The 16,849-nt window shown below is 37.6% G+C and overlaps 1 protein-coding gene and 1 long non-coding RNA gene across 6 annotated transcripts in view; one reads left to right on the top strand and one right to left on the bottom strand.

Moving 5' to 3' along the window:
- Window positions 1-16,849, bottom strand: part of LOC145676115 (uncharacterized) — a 357,332-nt gene that overhangs the window by 99,526 nt on the left and 240,957 nt on the right. The window lies entirely within an intron of this gene.
- LOC145676113 (2-iminobutanoate/2-iminopropanoate deaminase-like) overlaps window positions 12,136-16,849 on the top strand; it is a 68,432-nt gene continuing 63,718 nt past the window's right edge. For both annotated transcript variants that reach the window (XM_081747009.1, XM_081747008.1), the window contains exon 1: window positions 12,136-12,371. In XM_081747009.1, the coding sequence (XP_081603135.1) occupies window positions 12,307-12,371 (65 nt within the window). In that variant the 5' untranslated portion in view covers window positions 12,136-12,306. The remainder of the gene's footprint in view (window positions 12,372-16,849) is intronic.

The following is a 16,849-nucleotide window of genomic DNA, read 5'->3' as shown; positions in this document are numbered from 1 at the left end:
TTTACTCACCTCAGGTAAGTAGATAGAAACAAATGGTAAAAGGAAGGGAAATGAAAGTCTTGAAAGTAAAACGAAGACAAATTTACCAGTCTTCAGAAGATACTGTCTACAATGCAGTGAGCAGAGTGGGTCGGTAGATCATACTGAGTCGCTGGGTCGCAGTGGGTCATGGTGGGTTGTGGTCCGCAGTGGGTCACATGCTGTTGACCCACCCACGACCCAGTCAGAAAACTTGACCCACTCCATCTCTGCCCGAAAAGTCTCGCTGTTTCCGAAAAGACATTTCAAGCCCTCTGGTCACCCTATAAAATCTTATCAGCGTTGAATTCAGACTTTTGTACAGGGGAAGGGAAGGCAATAAAAATTTAAAGAGAGATTGTTCAAGATTGCAATAGAGCAGCAGGAATGTGTCGCAACAGAACTCGCGGCTTGTTTTTGTCTGATCAGTTGCAATAACCAACATATTGCCATATTTCCCTAACAACGTTGTAAAGCGTTTGTGAGCGTCAGTATCTAATTTCCGAGTTTTTAATTAACCTCGACTTTACATAAGAACGTGGTTTCTTAATTGTAACAATAGGTTGGACAAAAGAAGAAACTAAATAAACAGAGAAAAGCAAATATTTCAATTCCTGCCTACAGATATTCTAGAGGGGCGCATATATATTCTGGGGGCGCACATATATATTCTAGAGGGGCTCAGTCCCCCTTGAACATGCCTGAATTCATCACTGACTCTGATATATCGCTGTCCTTACCCATTCAACGCACAAGCATTAAGCTGACTAGCTGACTGAGATTTCTGTAACAGTTTGGGGAGGCATTCTGTTGTACCACATGGCTCTTACGTCAACCAAATTATTACGTTCAGTAATGTTTTGACTGGTCAGTGTATGTATTTTTGGCTTTTAGTTTACTGCATAATCACTGAGATGTTGTCGTCGTCACAGGCAAAACATAGTTGGAACCCCACATTTTTCAACATCACATAATTTTAGCATCTTAACACAAACTAAATCTTCGAAACTTGTGGGCTCCATTTTCTCTAGGCCTCCCCGCATTGCGTGCCCGTTAGTTACGCCACTGTTTCTCTCCTTTGGGAGAGCTGTTTTATACTTTGATAAGGTCTCTTCTTCGTAACTGCATCTAGATATTCTATCTTTGGTCTTCCTCTTCCTGGTTTACTTTCTGTCTTTCCCTCTACCAACACGATGATTCAATCGGAGTTCCGAATAAGATGGCCAAGCATACTGTTTCTTCTTTTTCCTATGATCTTCATTATCTCTCGTCCTTTCTCGTTTCTATCAGAGAATTCTTTCATAGCCTCATCTATATAGACGTTGAACAGGAGAGGTGAATGTGCACATCCTTGCCTTATTCTTGCTTCCTTCTGATCTCTTCCTATAACAGCTGTCAAGTTCCTATAAAGTTGGTATACTATTCTTCTGTCCCTGTAATCCGCCTTCAGATTCTTCAACGCTCTGAATATGATATTTCAATCTGTGTTGTCAAAAACTTTTTCTATATCTACAAATCAGTGTTCGAAGTGGAAAAAAAGCAGAGGCGGTATATTTTGTTATGATTTTGACTCAACAAACCGGATATTTAAATATTGTCTTGATCACTGAAAAACCAGAGACGGTATGTCCTCATTACTGAAAAATCAGAGGCGGTATGGCATACCACCGCATACCGTCTCACTTCGACCAGTGCTGCAAATGCTATCACAATTGGTTTGTTTATTCTGATGTGCTGTTCCATGATCAATCGTAGACTCAGTATTGCTTCCCTTGTTTCCCTTTTTCTCTTGAACCCAAATTAATTCTCCGATAGCCGTTCGTCGATTTTCTTTTCCATTCGTTGTGCGATAATTTGACACAGTATTTTTGATGTAAGGGAAAGCAAACTTAACGTTCTGTGTTCTTCGCATTTTCGTGCTCCCTTTCTCTTTGGGATAGGGACGAATATGCTTTTCACGAAGTCTCTTGGTACTTTTCCCGAGATGTACATTTCATTAATAAGATTAAATAGTTTCTTCTTTGTTGCTATTCCGAGATTCTTAATCACTTCCGTTCGTATTTGGTCTATTCCAGTGGCTTTACCATGTTGCATTTTCTCCAAAGCATTGACAAATTCACACTGTAACATTAATGGTTCTAATTCATTTTGATCGACGCCTTCTTCCTTCTCTATCTTTTCTTCGTTCACTCTGTCTCCTTCGTAGAGTTATTCAATGCATTCCTTCCTTCCTCTTCTTATCTGCTAATCTTCTATTAGCACTGTCTGCTCCTCTTCTATTAAGATAATGTCTGTGCGTTTCTTTTTCTCACCGAACTGTTTTCTAACCTCTCCATAAGCTGTTTCTGTATCGCCTTTGACTACATTTTCCTCAATTTCCTTGCACAAGTTGTTTATCCAGTTTTCTCTGGCCTTCTTTACTTCTCTGTTGATGTGATTTCTGTACCTTCTGTATTCCTCTTCTTTGTTTGATATCTTGAACTGCCTTCTTTTCTCCATCATTACCAATATTTTTGCTGTTATCCAGGGTTTATATTGGGTTCTCGCTTCTCTTCCTTTGTGCCCGTCAGCTGTTTTTGTACACCCTGTTTTCATGGCTTCCCATTTGAAGTTGATGTCATCATCCGCTAAATCTACCTTAGACGTCTCTTTGTTCGTCGCAGTTTCAAATGACCTTTTTGTGCTTTCATCACTTCTTAGCTTGATTGTATTCCATCTTTAGTTTGGTGCTACCATTCTTTTCTTCTTTAGTCGGAATTCGCTATTCATCAAAACGAAATTATGATCTGAGTCAACGTCTGCTCCTGGGTAACTCTTACTGTTCTTCACTTGATTTCTAAATGCTTGTCGGTCCAGCCTATAGTTTATTTGGTATCTTCCTTTGTAGGGATGCATTCGAGTCGAGTCGAGTCGAGATTTAAGCCTGTCTCGACTCGTCTCGAGAAAATGTTGTCTCGACTCGTGTCTCGACTCGAAAATATGTTTCTGTCTCGACTTGTGTCTCGACTCGAAAATATGTTTCTGTCTCGACTCGTGTCTCGACTCGACAGTCTCTGTCTCGACTCGACTCGAATTCGAGTCGAGACGTCTCGAAATTCGAGTCGAGACAAAATGTACGAGTTAAAATATACGCACACATCAGCCAGACCATCATGACTACCTACCTAATTGTCAGTATGTCGACTTTTGGCATGGATAAAAACGGCGACACGTCTTGGCATACACGTAATGATCCTTGATAGGTCGCTGGAGAGAGCTGGCACCACATGTGCTCACTCAGGTCATCTAATTCCCGTAAATTCTGGGAAGGGGGCGATGTGTTCTGACGTTACGTTCAATCACATCCCACGAGGGACATCACTCAAATGTCCGGCTCCAATTTCAATGAAACTTTTTTTGTTGATAGAAGGCATGTATGCATCATTACTTGTGATGACAAATTTTTGCCATGGTGCATGTTTTCTATTTTTTTAAATAACTTTTAAGAATTGTGATGTGGTTATTAGAGATTACTACAGAAGTCCCTTACTACCCTTTGTAAACGGAGCGTTAATGAAGAAAAGTGAAGAAAAACCATGTGGATACATATAAGTCCTGGGGGGAAGTCGTATGGTAGATATGACCTTGATGGCAGCCATCTTGAAATCCGCCATTTTGAATTAAGGTCAAGTTTTCAAAATGGGAATAGGGTAATATGATACATAATTTCGGGCTAGAATTTAATTTAAAAAATAATGGTGAGGTTAGTTTTAAGATACACCCATTTGGGGAAAAGTTACATGCATATTAATTGTTTTTACTTACTGTGTGCGTAAGTCCCTTCTTACTTTCGTCTCAAGACCTGTAAATCGATCGCAATGGCAGAGCCCGGTTTCGCACTAGTGTTTAGAAATCTTTAAACTCACTTGAGGCAATATTTGTGGATTATTGTATTGTATTTTGCCTTTAATTAAATTTGAACCCACTTCATGATCTTGTGTAAAGTATCACTAAAAGAGAATTTCTGTTTTTATGGAGAACGTAAGCATGGCAATTATAAAAGGTGAGTAAGGTGCGTATGTATTTATAAGAAAGTTTATTTTACGAGTCTTTTGTGGTTCCGCCAACCTATTCTTTAGTTGTTTTTTTTTAAATACTCATATCTCATAAATAAAAGAGCTATTATAAAATCTCTTACCTCTATTCTTTAATACTTATAAAATTTTATTTATTGTAAAAGCACTGGCGAGATATTTCTTATCGCCCACTAAATTATGGTGGAGCTCCTTCGTGGCTAACGGTTAGCATACTTGCCTTTGGCGTGGGAAACCTGGGCTTGATTCCCGGTGGGAGTTCATGTGGTTCGGATTCCACGTTAATCAGTAGGTCCACGTCTCACATAGCCTCGCTGCTGAACGGGACGTTAAACTCAGAATCAATTCAACTCAAAATTATGGTTTTGACTTTATTATGATGTCATTAGTTTAAACGCCCAACTGCCCAGTAATTATAAACATTGACTACATTATAAAATTGTAATTTGTGACGACTAAAATATCAGAAATTAAAGACTATTCTTTGGGTTTTGGAACATTTTGAAAAACGTGAAAAACTGGTACTGCACCGATACAACACACCTTTTGGATTTATCATAACATGTCTTACATAGCTTTGGTTCGATTCTCAACACGGACTGCAACTACAGGTTAAATTGTGCATCCGAAAGGCACTCTGTTAAACCTCGCTTATCACCGCTCATCTTAATAATATATATAACTTCACCGCGAAGCAAATATTGCATTTCTCTCTTTCCTCCTAACACAAAACAAAACTAACCACAGCTGTGACACGAAGGAGCTATTTCGAAAAGAAACAAGCTGTGCTTCATAGAGATGTGTACCAAATGATAGAAGTATAAAGTATTGTTTTCTTTACTGTTTATTGATATCAGTTGGTGTTCTTAATGAGTTTACTCATTAGTTTAGAAAGAGTATATATGGAATTTGGACATATGTTGTACGTATTCTCCTGAGAAATTGATGAGACCAGAAAAGTTATAAGGACAGATGGAATAGATTTAAGCGCATCTACGTGACTTTATCAAATATTTATTCTCCATAATGGTACCACGCGGAAAACTTGGTATAGGCCTACTTTTATCTTTGCCTCCCTCTGTTAGCTGTTTCGTATCATATATATCGGATGGTTTTGATATTTCTTCTGATCATTAAAACAACAATGGTACCTGTGTGCGTGCAGAAATGCAAAAGCACAAGATAACTTCCTATTTGTTTTGGAAACAACAAATCCATTTCACGTGTGCGAGAGAAATTGAGCACAGCGAGATCGGGTGTTTACTCACGGTAAGTTCGCAGCAGGAGTCCATGGTAAAAGATTTGGCTATCTCGAAAACACTCGCAAAACCTTACAAATACAAAAGACTGCGCTTCAAAGAAAGCTTAGACACAGATGTTTCAATTTTCTTTTAGCATCTTTCTTCAGCAAAAGAGTCGGTTCATTGTATTCGAAAAAGGGAAGGGAGAAAGGGTGAATTTATATTTTATGTGGGGGGTAACGTTGTAAGTAGTATAAACAATACATACCGCTTCCGACTCTGTACTGAAGCACTTCCTTTAGCGGTATATCACTAGATCTATTCTGTCCCTCATCCCACCTCAAGTTGTAAAGTAGAAAGGGTCAGAAGTATTCAACATGACTGCGCACTTGAGTTTCAGCTCACAATACGAAAACCAGTGAGCAAGTAAACAGTCTTTTGTAGGATCGTGTTTTACTTCTTGAATTTATTTTTGAACATTTCTGTGAATTCAACAACAGAATGCAGTAGAAATACGGACTAGTTTTTCCTCCAACCATTACTTTCGCTCCAACCCAGGGATGCCACATTTATGATTTCGTACTAGATTTAGTGATTTTACTATTGAACTAGTGATCTAGTACGTACTTTGGGTAAATAGGCACATTCTAGTAATTTTTTTGCATTTTTTTCTGATGCAGACAAATGAGAAGGAAATGGTTCTTAAAATAAAAGGAAGAAGTATATTGCAGTTCAAAACAAATATAGAAACCTTAAATTATTTTTTCTTTTCCCTCTGACTGAATGAAACCCCTGCTGTGTAACGACCTTAGGTAAACAACGGCTATCTTTGGTCCGCTACCTCCTTTTGTTAGCCGACATGAGATGGGTTACTTTTTTTTCTGGAAAAAAGTGAAGAAATAATTATCCAGTACCTTTACGTTTTGTCAGGCACACAGGCGCGTCTGTACTTGTTTCCTAACGAATTTTAGCAACATAACATAAATGAAACACATGTACCAGAAAATAGAGGCAGTACAAACGGAAATTTTCATCTGTGACACATTTGATGAGAAATATAGTTAGATGTCACGTGCAAGCACTCTAAACATGTCTTATCCTGTAATTCTATTCGTATGTTTATGTAGGTGAGACTGAGAAATCAAGAAACAATAATAACTGGTTTTCTTCCAGGGCAAAAATCTAAATGTGAAGGGGTGTTACACTGGGACTTTAATTGCGTCCTTTGTACAAGATTAACAAGTAATAGCATTTTTTAAATTTATTTTAGTTCTTGGGGAGAGGAAGATGGAAGCGAACCCTCGTAAGGACCTCTGCAAGGAAACATGAATACTATCCGCCACTGTTTGTTACATTACACAAAATAGTTTTTTATATATATATTGAGTTTTAGTCAGAGTTTTCATTCTGCAGGAGAGGGGGGGATAGTAATACCTGACGAACATTTTCTATTCTCAGAGTGTTGCAATGATAGCATTTCCTCCATTATAGCTTGGCCAAGCTAGTTGCATTATATGTAAGATTAAGTTAGCCTAAAAAGCTTAAATTTTTATGCCTGTTTTACTCTGTACCATATTATATCTATGGTTATATGAGGCATGGATCTACAGTTTAAAGTGGGATACCGGTAACAACTTCATGAGCTTCCACCGTAAATCGAACCAGAGTCTCCCGCGATCAAGGCGTATGTGTTAACCATAACCATACAGCCACGAGGAAATTCACATAAGCACACACACATATATATTGTTGAGTTGATTTTGACTTTACCGTCTCTTTCAGCAGCGAGGATATATGAAATGTAGACCTACTGATTAACGTGGAATCCGAACTACATGAGCTCGCGCCGGGAATTGAGCCCGAGTCTTCCACAGCAAAGACGCGTACACTAGCCGCGGAGTTCACACACACACACAGAATCAGAGTCCTCACACACCAAGGGTGAGAGCTGTGCCACTGAGTCACAGCGGCCACGGGGCTAGGTCGAGTCCACTTTACGTTCATAGTTTCTTAGTACATAAATGTTACGATTATGAAATAGATTTTCCTTAATGAGCTGCACAAAAACAAAAGCTTTCGAAATGCATTAAACAATTAGCTCGATTTGAGTGTGAACTTAAAGTTATATCAGAGTGTAAATACGGATACGCACCAAAGCTCGAAAACTTAATACACTATTTCTCCTATATAGTCAGCATGTATCAAGCAATCGTTCAGCTTTCATTTGAGAGGATGGAAATCGAAGGCCCCTGAACAACTATGTTACTAATGTGCGGAATGTATTTATCTTACAGTGAACTGCTTTGATGCCAAGTGGCCTAACTCCAAAATTGAAATTTTCCAGGAGTGAAAGTTGAAGTTCAATATCTCATGAACAATCCATATTTCTTTTATGTTGGGAACCAAAACCATAACTACTGTACGTAGTTCATTGTTTTATAACTTAGTGTTTACAAAAATCCTTTTAAAAAATACCTATTCATAGAAGTGAATGATACTTATCTGTACTAGTTCTTGGCATCCAAGCAGTCCATTTATTGTAATACTAGCTTAATATACCATTCTTCGCATGGGGGCTGTATTTGGAAGTCAACACTTGTGGAAGTATCACCATTCATTTCAGTGACCGCGAAAACTATGGATTTGACACTAGTATCAATCAATATGGGCTATTTATACATGTCTCGGTATTCCTCACCCGCTGACACCCGGCCCGCATACAGTAGTAGCTGAATTTGCAAGTCATCGCTGATGGAAGTGTCACCATTGATCTCAGCGACCGTGAAAACTATGGATTTGACACTAATGTCGATCAATTTGGATTACTTTTACTACATGTCTATTAGTATTAGTTCTAATTAACTGAATTGAGCTGAAAATTAAATCTTGATCTTTAAAGATTAACTATTAATTTTATGCGTTCTGTACCTTTCTGAAGGAATAAAAGCTGGAATTGGTTTCAAGGCTGTTTCTGAGTGAATACTTTCTTCAAAATAATATTAAAAATTATAGAAAGATTTTCGAGACATTCGAGTCGAGTCGAGATTTTTAAGAGCCGTCTCGACTCGACTCGTGTCTCGACTCGAAAATTCGAGTCGAGAAATACGTTTGTCTCGACTCGTCTCGAATTTTACAAAGTGTGTCTCGACTCGAATCTCGACTCGAATTCGAGTCGAGTCGAGTCGAGATTCGAGACATGTCTCGACTCGAGCGCATCCCTATTCCTTTGTCTATTATCTTTCCATATGTATCTTCTTCGTAGTGATTGTTCGAAGAGAGTGATTGTTATAGTCAGATTATGGCTTTTGCATAACTCAACTACTCGTGCACCTCTCTCATTCCTTTCTCCGAGGCCGAAATTCCCAGTTACATTCTCTTCTTTGCCTTCGCCGACTGCTGCGTTCTAGTCTCCCATGATGATTAAATTGTCCTGGTTTTGAACTTTCATCAATACTTCTTCTATTTGCTCATAGGTTTCTTCTACTTCCTCATCTGTGTAGCTTGATGTAGGCATATATACTTGGATTATCGTCATATACCGGTACCTCGGTTCTGTTGCTATCTTCAACATTACTATCATTTCATTGTACCCCTAGCTCAGGAGTAAAAGTGAATCTAAAAAGGAAGGGGGACGGTAGGTAGCGCCATGACGTCACGCCGTCCCTTGTCTATCTTTGCTCATTATATTATTTTGGAAACTGGGGGGATGGCATCCCCCGCGTTCCCCCTCACTTTTACCACTGCTCTAGCTAGAACCCCTGGTTGGTATAGTGGCTAGCATGCTTGACTTCCCTTCACGTAGTCCCGGGTTCGATTACCGTGAACCACCAAAGTAGTTCGGATTCCACTATAATCAGTAGGTCTACGTCTCCTTCAGTCTAGCATGCATAACCGTGGAACATTAAACTAAATCAAACCAAACTGTATCTTCAGCTGTCTATAACTCTCTGTAATATCTTCTTATTCAAGACAAAACCGACTGCTGCTGTATCGTTTACTAAATAAATCATTCTGAATTCCCAGCTCCACATATCTCCTCCATGAGACAATATAACTGCGAATTCCCAATATCTATCTTCATGCGTACCATTTCTTTCTTCAGGATTTCCAGTTTTCCCCACTGTAACAAGTGGCAGATTCCAGGTTCCTATCCTGCAAGGGTTTCGTTTGATGGCGACCAAGGAGGCAATGCTTTGTTTCCCTGTATTGGCGGGGACGAATCTCTCTAAAACAGTAGTGTCATATTCTCTAATATTACATTCTCTTATTTTTTTTTTCATGTTGTTTTCTAGGGACTGAGTAAAGGTGGTGGTGTCCCAAGTCCTTCCACCTCACAGTGAAACAGCCATAGAGGATTTGGTTTTGTCCACATCTGAGCCTTGCCGATGTCAATAATCTTTTCAGCCTCGGTGTGGTAATGGTAGAGCTGCTGCCCACAACCACTTCGTCTGGTTCCTACCTCTAAAGACCTGTCCGGCATGGGAAGCCCTCTGATAGTGAAGCTATCTCCGGCATAGTCCTTGAGATCCTTGAAGCACTCAAGCCTCTACCCCACCGCGGCAAGGTAGAAATATTATCTAGGGGCAAAAGACTACAACGATGAATCAATCTCTGGTTCTTTTTATAACTAAACTTGAGCCATCAATAATAACACACTTCGTCTCTTTTATATTGATTCCATCTTTATTTCTTTATATATGTATTTATCTGGTTGCCTGCCAACCGGATATTGTCAATCTCATTATTTTTTAACATCTGAATATCTTTTATCGACAATATCTTAAAAAACATTTCTTTCTCTTCTTCTGCAGCCAGCCTAGTACATATTTCGAATAACTTATTGTCCAAGACAATAATAATGCAAGACAAGAAAATATACAAACGTACCGTTGTAAGACATAATTGCAGAAAGTATTGTAAAAATTGATTAATTTTAGGCCTGACAAAGTGTAAATTCATTGAACTAATTCCAGTGAACAAAATTAATAAATGTTGAAAATAGGTCTATATTACTCTTATTTGACTCATGTGCGTGGATTGTCTCGGAGTTCTCCCGTCTCCTCCCTTTTTCTTCATTCCACCAATCATTCCATCATCGTCCATATGACCTAAGCCGAATTTGCCTGCATTAATCTTACATTGAAATGGCGCCCCCTACATACTCTCAACCAGCTGCGCCCAGGGGCAAATGCAACCCCCGTAGAACTAGCCCTGGTGAATTTCGTTGAAAACGGGTAAAATTTATTAATTAACAAAGATAGAGTAATGATTAGAAAGAAGTAGAACATTCTGAGTCATCTATGAACATAGAAGCAGAGTTAAAAAGTGAGGTTCATGACTATGCAGTTATAATACGATGCTAACTTGCATTGACAATCTAACATAGGTTGATGTGTGGTTTTGTTACGATTTAGTCGGAACAGTCCTTTCTTGCTGGTCCTAGCCCCTCCCGTCTTATTTCAACTGAAGTCGAAACACGAAAATCTCCTTATTTTTTTAAAAAAAACAGCAATTATGTTATTTTGCACAGCTATTGTTATATTTTCTTACAAAGTAGTAAGGTTCATTGCTAACGCGTATAATTTAATGGTTATTATGCCATTAACGTCCTATTATTCAGAGAGTTTCAGAAAGATGTCCCAATTTAACATTCTGAAAATATCATAACCTTATGTCTGGGTTCATGCGTAGTCCACCGTGGAGGGATCGCATTCCGTCCAACGTTATCACTGGTTGCAAAGAGAAAGGAAAAGAGAGAGAGATTATAGAAAACAATAGGCTATTTTCACGAGGAAGTGTGAGTTCAGTTTGATAACAATTGACTCCATATTAATCTGTACAATATTTGAATTGTTAACAATGGTTTCCTCTTGTCGCATTTAACTACCCCTCCAATCTCGAATGGTCAGCTATAGATATACCACATTGACTTGATATCTTGTCTTCCTTTCCAAGCGCTGCTATCGGCAGAAGGAATTTCACTTCTAGGGCTGAAGGGCTCTTTCACTTAGCACAGCTGAACCCTTATTGGCTCAACGCGTGGGTGTGAGCATTTTTGCCACGGATCAAGACATTTTGGTAACACTATAGTATAGTACCTCTATTCCAGTTTAGGGCAAAGCGACGCTGAGTATGAGCATTTAAAGACACGCGTAAAACACACACATGCGTAAGGACGTAAGGTAAAACATAGACCAATCTATGTTAATAGGCAATGTAAGTTAGCTTTACATTATAATTACATAGTCATGAACCAGCCTTTTAACGCTGTTTCAGTGTTCATGGATAACTAACTTATCCTACTTGTTCCTTAAACAATACTTTCTTTGTTCATTAAATTCTACCCGTTTCAAAATAAATAAAATAAATGGCGCACTCTCTACATTATACTCATGTGGAGCCTACAGAAAGGAACATTTGCTTTTAAAATTTACATGATTTTATTTTTACTTCGCAATTTGTAATTTTTTCTTGTACAGTTTAATATACGGATCCACATATTGTAAAATGTACGAAAAAAATTGGGGAAGTCTTTAATTTGTCCATTTTATGCCGAGAACAGAACCCAACAAACTCCTGCGGGGCATCTAACCCGTTCCTACTACTACTACTACTACTACCACTCCTCTTCCTACCACTTATATTATGGATCCGTATAGTAAAACTGCGCGATTTTTACTTTATTTTTTAACTTTATAGATTGTTTTTGTAAAATTCATTCACCTTTAATACAAATTTTTTGTCGTTAGGTTTCAATATTTAATTATTTTTTATGCTTTGTACAACTATGACCGTTAAATCTCTAGAAGAAGAAAAGGTTGTATTGTTGTCTTCAGTTTAATTTAAATTCTGATAACTTTGTTGCTTGGTAATGAATAAATAGAAGAAATAAATGTCATATTTTCTGCGAATTTCATTGTAGAACAGAACATTATATTTATTCTTCGAAATCATCTACAAATTTTGTATTAATTATGGCGAAAATATTGAAAAAGATTATTGCAACGCCTAATGCGCCAGTTCCTCTGGGTCCGTACAGGTAAGTACAAATTTAACTAAGCATAGCTCATTTGTGGTTTCTAATCAAGTTTATTAATTCTTTGGAGAAAAATAGATCGATTTTTGATATTGTTCCGCAAAAGAGGGTCACTTAACCTAACTTACTCTAATAAAAAAGGCTTGTGTATAGCCCGCTCCCCCCAGTTCTTTGTCACCGGAACTGGAAGAGTCACTACTACTACTACTACTATTACTACTACTACTACTACTATTGCTACTACAACTACTACAACTACTACTACTATTACTACTACTATTACTACTACTACTACTGCTACTATTACTACTACTCCGACTACTACTACTACTTATATCGAGAACAAAACCCAACCAACCCCTGCGGGGCTTCTAACCCGTCCCTACTACTACTACTACTAGTATTGCTACTAACTGCCACCACTACTACTTCTACTACTACTACTACTACTACTACCACTACTACTGCTACTACTACTACTACCGCTACTACTACTTATACTAAAGCCTCCTTACCACAAGATTTACATCTTAAATCTTTATAACATGTGATTCCGATTCATTATGAACTAATATGAACCGTTAGAATCACTATGATTCGTTAAAAATCACTGGGGGGAGCGGGCTATACTCAATCCATAAAAAGTAATATAATTTTAAAGTTTCTGTATCAAAAGTTAATTTTTCTGCGGAACAAAGGCTGGTTTTTGTTCGGTGTGAATAAGAAAAAAAAAATTAGCTACCGTAAATTACTTTGCACAAGATTTAAGGAATTTTAAAGAAAATCGCATGTAACTTACAAGCGTAATGATTTAAAACACTGTATTTTAAATATATAATAGCTAGATATATATAAGAAAAACATTGGTGTAAGTTCATTAGGCTAGTTGTAGACGTAAGCATTTATCGTAGCAGATGTGCTACCAAAAATCTCGTATAATATTCTATGGCATCAAAAGTATATTGTGCTTTTACATAGTAGCATTTTGATAAGCATCTTGACGTGACGTAGCAAACAAATGACTGGAGAAGAGCGCAATTATGGCTCCGAAACTAAAAACAGACATTTCAGTCGCTATTTCTTCTAAAGCCCTTTGTTGCATGTGCTTACTATGATACAAAGGACTTTTAACTTTGTACAAACAAGGATGCTCCTCATATATTTCAATCAGATTAAACATTCAGTATGACCATGTTATTGAAATATAAACTTTGGTGCAAAGTAACCCCATAGATGGTTACTACACATACAAAAAAGTATGTTCAACATACGAACATAACGTTTCTGTACAGTTTTCCGTTCAGTATTTATACATCTTACTTTCTACACAAAACAGCATGTAATCTACAAATATTGATATTAGAATGATGGTACCGGTATCAGTACTTAGTTTGAATTTTACTAGATATTTGTAAAGAAAATTATGTATTTTCTGTTACCGGCACAGGAACCACATTCTAAAGTTTAGCATATGTCCCACAAAAATGCCAACTGAGGAACAGAAAAAAAAATCTTGTGAACTGATTTGCCTTGGTTATTCCTTATGTTCAAGAATATCATCCTAACCGTAATCAATGGAAGATTTACGGAGTTTGGGACTTTCAAGCAGAAGCCCACCCAAATTGCATGATTTCCTTAAAAAAAAAAAAAAAAAGCTAATGTTAGTTATTCCTATGCGTATAAGCTGCAAGCCCCTCCCCCCGAAATTCTAGTGATTTCTTTAAAAAAAAGAAGAATAAGCCTTTGTGAGTGAAGACTCTCAAACTACTTTTCCACCACTGTTCATAATTTATTTTCCAACAAAAAATTCATTCCGGCATCCACCTAAATAGGAAATTAGCCTAAATTTAGCATGCAGGAAGTTTCAGAAGTAATAATTTCCTATCTAAGCGGTATTTTGGACCGGTGAAAAGTAACCCCGATAACAGGCTGAAACCGCCTTCTCCCAGTTTTACTTTTTTATGATTTTAAAACGTTTCACACTTCAGTTTCAACTATTGCTTCAAAGTTTCATTATACACAGTAGTATTCTACGAAACTAACTTAACTTTGACGGAAATTCTTGTACGTGATATCTTTCAAATTTTGTCGGCAATGATTGCTTCCCATACTTCTACAACGAACCCTCCCGGTAATTAGAACTGATGTTAACCACTAACATTATAGCCAAAATACAGTTAGATGTTCTACCTAACGGTGGCAGTTGAAACTTCCTCTTTACTGTTCATGGTTTTACCGACAGAAGACTGAAACTCTTTTCATATTTTGTGCAAAGTAACCCCTGATGAGCAAAGTAACGACGTCGTACGGTACGTTATTTGATGCGTTCAGTGCACAAGGAAATTAAGTCTATTTTCGGCCGCTTTAGGACATACTTAACCTCTAAGATTTCCGTGCAAGTCATGTTGAGGTACACCACTGGAAATAATTGAAAAAATATAACTTTTTCACAGTGCATAAACGTACCAACTTGAGCTAGGTGTTTACTAAAAACACGAATGGTATTTAACCGAGTTAAGACAGGAAGAAGCAAGTGAAGCTGAACGGGGATGCGTCCGAAGAAAGCAGGTGTTTACCTCTGGTGCGTGGGATCTCTTATTCGATCCCCAATCAAGTAAGTCTGTGTTGGAGAACATCCTGTTCATGGGTTTTCTCGGGTACATCTCTTTTCTGCCACATTTTCATTCCACTAGTTTTCCCATCATCATTCAGTTGCCTTAGTCATTGTCCCCTTAGCCTAAAGGACATAATCGTGGGGAGTCAAGGGCGCCCATGTTCTGGTTTCCAAGGGGGGCAACTATAAGCGACGTTTCAAAAATAGTTTCCAATTTTGCTGTAACTAATGTAAAAATTCTATTGGATTTTTGATATTCTGAAGTACAATTTCCTCTAGGGGGAAATCGTCCCACCTTCCCCCCTGATGGGCGCCCTTGTGGGGAGTCAAACTGAAAGATTTTCTTTCGGCCATTCCGCTGCTGCAGATTTATCATAGCTTGTGCCTAGCCCGTGGCATAATTCACATGTGTCAACTTTGCTTCATTCTTTGTGCGCAATCCTGTCCATTATGAAAGCTTTTCAATGGCTTATCAGATAAAAACTGATAAAACTGGGAAAATATGCGCAATTCCGTTGTATCCACAGATGCATCCCTCACGTCTTGACAATCCTGTGTCGTATGGAGTACCGACAGAGCACAAGGCGAAAAATCGAAAGGTCATAAAGAAACATATCCTTTGAAGTTCGTTAGTTAGCAGAACTTATAAATCACATTTAGCAGAAGCCACTTTTCACCATTGCGTAAAAGTTTCGCTAACCGTAAGACACAGAGTTTCACAGTGCTCTGTCGGTAAAACCATGAACTGTAAAGAGGAAGTTTCAATTGCCACCGTAAGATAACATCTAACTGTATTTTGGCTATAATTTTGGGGATTAACATCAGTTCTAATTACCTGGAGGGTTTTTTTTTATATAGAGGTATGGAAAGCAGTAACTGTAAAGGCCGCCAAAATTGGACTCTGTAGAATGGGACTTCGATGCAATAGTTGAAATTGAAATGTGAAAACTTTGAAGTCATAAAAAAAAGTAAAACTGGGAGAAGGCGGTTTCAGCCTGTTATCGGGGTTACTTTTCACAGGTCCAAAATACCGGTAAGATAGGAAATTATTACTACTGGAACTTCCTGTATTCTAAATTTAGGTAAATTTCCTATTTAGTTAGATGCTGGACTGAAATTCTTGTTGAAAAATAAATTATGAACAGTGGCGGATCCAGAAAAAATAGTTTAGAGGTACTTCACTCACAAAAGTGTTTTATATATATATATATATATATATATATATATATATATATATATAAATGACTAGACTTTGGGGGGGGGGGGATTTCAGCTTATACGCATAGGAATGACTAACATTAGATTTTTAAAAAAGGAAATCATGCAATTTGCGTGGGTTTCAGCCTGAAAGTTCCAAACCCCGTAAAGCTTCCACTGATTATAGTTGGAGTGATATTCTTCGACATAAGGAATAATCAAGGCAAATCAGTAGGGGGATATTTTTCTGTCTGAGTTGGCATTTTTGTGGGACATATGCTAAACTATTAGAATGTTTTTCCTGTGCCGGTACCAGAAAATACATAATTTTCTTTACAAAAATTGGTAATTCATACTAAGTATCGATACCGGTACCTTCATTCTAATATCAATATTTGTAGATTGCATGCAATTTTGAGTAGAAAGTACAATGAATAAATACTGAAGGAAAAACATTGCATAGAAATGTTATGATCGTATGTTCAACATTTTTTTTTTTTTTTTTTTTTTTGTATATTGTGCAAAGAACTCCACTTATGGGGTTACTTTGCACCAAAGTTTATATTTCAATAACTACGGTCATACTCAATGTTTACTAATGCACTTACACTAATGTTTTCCTCATATATCTAGCTATTATATGTTTAAAATACAGTGTTCTAAATCACTA

This window comes from Thermobia domestica, chromosome 18 (assembly GCF_964235325.1).
Source record: "Thermobia domestica chromosome 18, izTheDome1.hap1.1, whole genome shotgun sequence".
Taxonomy (NCBI): domain Eukaryota; kingdom Metazoa; phylum Arthropoda; class Insecta; order Zygentoma; family Lepismatidae; genus Thermobia; species Thermobia domestica.
The sequence above is the reverse complement of the archived record's forward strand: the minus strand, read 5'-3'. Positions and strand labels throughout refer to the sequence as shown.